We start from the raw sequence: 3,912 nt of genomic DNA, 5'->3' as shown, positions 1-3,912 counted from the left end.
CGTTTTGTGGGCTCCGCCTGGTGGCACACACACCACTTGGCCGAAACCGGGGACAATGGCTTCCCTGCCCTCAGCCAGTCTGTGATCCCACAGGCGGGGAATCAGGTTGTCCCACCGCGTGGCCCCATGCCATCCGCTCCAGGGTCCTCTCCTCCTTTTGCGACCTCTGCCCGGCAGCTCCCACCCATCTCCCTTTCGGATGTGTTGGACCGATCAGAGGGAAATGTCTACAGCCACGAAGGGGAAAGGCACGTTGCCGCCGCAGCCATTCTTTACTCCAGGCGTCCCAAACGCAGCTGGCGCAACCCTGCTCAACCCCAAGTGTCCCTCCCCATGAGCAACATCCAGGTGGCCACGCCCACCCAGTCTGCTGTGACCACCGCAGCCACAGCCATCCAGTGGGCCATGGCATCCAGCGATAAATAAGTGGGTTTTGGGTTGCAGTTTGGGCATTGTTTCTCAAAGGTTCGCCATCACTGGTATAGGGTGTCCTGCGTGAGCAGGAAACCTATATATATCTTCCTGCCATTTCTTTAGTAGTGCACCCATTGTCCAGATAGATATTGTTTATAATAGATCAGTCTCTAGGTAATATAGTTATTTTTAATTATAGAAATTCTACCCAACGACAATTGCAATTTTTTTTCCATCTTAACAAATCCTTCTTGATTTCACTCCATGCCTTGTCATAATTATTTTGACATAGAATTTGTATTCTTTGTAAGAATACCCAAATGTCTTACTTTTCTTTTAAATCGCTTTTCCCATCAATTCTTTTTGGTCTTCCATTTTCATATTTTGGTCAACTTCTTTGTCTATTTGCCACTGATTTTAAAACCAGCTAATGCCTTAAAATCAGTCAATTTTTTCATTAATATTATGGTTTCTTCCGGGCTTCCATCCACTGCACTCTAGGATACATATTCTATGCTTCTAAAGGGAGTCCTTGACTTACAATACTTCATTTAGTGACCATTCAATGTTACAACAGCACTGAAATTTTTTTGATTTATGACCGTTTTTCACAGTTACCACCTTTGCAGCATCCCCATGGTCATGTGATCAGAATTCAGATGCTTGGCAATCAGCTCCTACTTATGACCGTTGCTGTGTCCCAGGGTCACGTGATCCCCTTTTGCAGCCTTCCTTTTGACAAGCAAAGTCAATGGGGGAAGCCAGATTCACTTAACAACTGTGTGATTAACTTATTAACAGTAGTGGTTCACTCAGCAACTGTGTCAAAAAAGGTCGTAAAATAAGTCGAGGACTGCCTGTATATATTTCCTAGATGTATTAATCCTGCCCAACTCAAAAGAGACTTTTGGTGGCTTCCAAGATCTTAGCAGGAGTCCTTTTTTGATTCTGGAGAATTTCACATTAGATTTTAGATTTTCACACTCATATTAGACTTTCATATTCACTTCTGAAAATGAAAATTATACAATTTTTAAGTTGGCAAGAAAATTTCCAAGGAAGCAATTTCAAAGGGACAAACTCCAGGAGGCAAGATGTTCCAATTGGGAAGGAAAGGTTTTCTCACACTACACACGTGTAAAGGTTTTTCTTCTGTGTGGATTTTTCATTGTGCATCAGATAAAAACCCTTGCCACATCCTAAGCCTTCATAAAAGTTTCTCTCCAGTAACAATTCACTAATGCTGAAAAAGAGTATTTTTTCAGGCAACCCATACATCACACTCCAAATATTTATGCTGCATCTTTCCTATATGGATTAGAGTTTTTAAGGGATGATTACAAAAATGCTCTCTCATGATCTAAGGGTTTCCCATCTCCCCCCCCTTTTAGGAACTCTTACATGACTTCTAAGGGTGAACAACTATGAAAAACTGTTTCACCTTCTCCCATGTGAGTTTTCTGATATTTCCCTTTTAAGCAAAACATTTCTAAACTTTATGAGTCTTTATGGCTTCATTCTTTTATGGACCTTTTGATGACTTCCAAGGTGTTGTTTTTGGGAAAAGCATTTCCCACACTCCACACATTTGTACGGCTTCTCCCCAGTGTGGATTCTCCCATGAACCCGAAGTAGTGTTGCTGTGAGAAAACCTTTTGCGCACTCCCCACATTTATAGGGCTTCTCTCCTGTGTGCCCCCTCTGGTGTCTCCGGAGTTCAGCAGACTCCACAAATCGCTTGTCACATTCTGGGCATTGATAGGGCCTGTCTCCGGTGTGAAGTCTCTCATGTCGAATTAGGTGTGACCTTTGGGAGAAACATCTCCCACATTCTGAGCACATTTCATTTTTCTCTTTAGACCTGATACGCTTCTTTTCTGTGTGAATCGTCTGGTGTTTTTTAAGATATTCTTGGCAAGGAAAAGACTTCCCACACTCCGGACATTTGTATGGTTTCTCTCCACTGTGGGTTCTCTGATGTATCAAAAGTCTATTTTTCGTAGAAAAACATTTATCGCACTCTGAGCATTTATGGGGCTTCTCTCCTATATGGACTTGCCAGTGACTTCTAAGATGAGCTGAATGAATAAATGCTTTCCCACAGTCTAAACATTTGTATTTTTTTTCCCCTCTGTGAATTTTCTTATGATGTCCGAGGCTTGACATCGTACGAAAAAATTTCCCACACTCGATGCACTGATAGGGTTTCTCCCCTGTGTGGATGATCTGATGTCGAAAAAAACTTCCCTTTAGAGAAAAGCATTTCTCACAAACTTCACATTTATAGAGTTTTTCTCCAATGTGCGTCTTTTGGTGTCTCAATAGGGTGGAAGCAGTCTCAAATCGTTTCTCACATTTTCGGCATTCATGGGGTCTTTTCCCAGTGTGGACTTTCTGATGTCGTTGCAGGGATGATTTGCTGGAAAAACATTTCCCACATTCTAGGCACGTTCTGCTTTCCTCCTCTTCGTGTGTTTTAGTATGTTTGCAAAGAGATGAACTTTGAGTGAAACATTTACCACACTCTAAGCATTTATAAGGTTTTTTTTCCATGTGAATTTTCCCGTGGATTTTGAGACTTGTTTTTCGAACAAAAGATTTCCCACACTCCAGACATTGATAAGGTTTTTGTCCCGTGTGGATTTGTTGATGTTTAAGCATCTCTGAGTTTTGAGAAAAGCAAAACCCGCATTGCACACAATTGCAGGGTTCCTCTTCAGTTGGGCTGTTCTGAGGCCTGGAAAAACACTGAGGCCTTCGTGAGGTCTCTTTCCCTGGTGGATACGCTAAGGAGCTCCGATGTCCCAGCCTTTAGCAAAATGCTTCCCACACTCTCCACATTTGTAGGGCTTCAGTCCGGGGTGGCTCCGGAGATGTTTGGGAAAGCTTCACAGCCACGAAATGAGTTCCCACACTTTAAACACAGATGAGATCCATTCCTCATGTCCAGCGTCCGGTTAATCAAAAGGAGGGATTTGTGAGCAAAGGATATCCCACACTCAGAGCACTTGAAGAGTCTCTCCTGGTTCCTCTGAGGGGACCTTCTATCGAAGTATTTCTCCACCCAGCATAATTTCTGGCGCCTTCTCATTTGCAGGGCTTTCTAAATGCAGAAAATCTCACAACTGGAACTTTGTCCACTTTTCCCGGTGCCACCTGTTGGATGAAGGAAAAAGAAGAAAAGAGAGAAAGATTTGTCATGGCTGACAGAATAGCAATAGCACTTAGACATATATAACGCTTTACAGCCCTCTCCAAACGGGTTACAGAGTCAGCATATTGCACCCCAACTATTTGGGTCCTCGTTTTACTGACCTCGGAAGGATGTAAGGCTGAGTTAACCTTGTGCAGGTGAGAATCGAACTACTGGCAGTCGGCAGAGGTAGCCTGCAATTCTGCATTCTAACCACTGCGCTATCACGGCTTTCTCTGTTGCTTCCTATTTGCCTGCCTTTTGCTTTTTCTCAGTTGTGTGTGTGTGTGTGAGTGTGTGTGTGT

At 43.3% G+C, this 3,912-nt stretch overlaps 1 protein-coding gene across 1 annotated transcript in view; it reads right to left on the bottom strand.

Moving 5' to 3' along the window:
- Positions 1 to 3,567, bottom strand: part of LOC107300592 (zinc finger protein 91-like) — a 23,590-nt gene extending 20,023 nt beyond the window's left edge. Inside the window, exon 1 of the mRNA XM_029287020.1 lies at positions 1,945 to 3,567. Within this exon, the coding sequence (XP_029142853.1) occupies positions 1,945 to 3,075 (1,131 nt within the window). The 5' untranslated portion in view covers positions 3,076 to 3,567. The remainder of the gene's footprint in view (positions 1 to 1,944) is intronic.
- Positions 3,568 to 3,912: the final 345 nt, after the last annotated feature.

The sequence above is a fragment of the Protobothrops mucrosquamatus genome, unplaced genomic scaffold (assembly GCF_001527695.2).
Source record: "Protobothrops mucrosquamatus isolate PMUCROS unplaced genomic scaffold, P.Mucros_1.0 scaffold7553, whole genome shotgun sequence".
In the NCBI taxonomy this organism is placed as follows: Eukaryota; Metazoa; Chordata; class Lepidosauria; order Squamata; family Viperidae; genus Protobothrops; species Protobothrops mucrosquamatus.
This window is presented reverse-complemented; position numbering and strand designations above follow the sequence as displayed.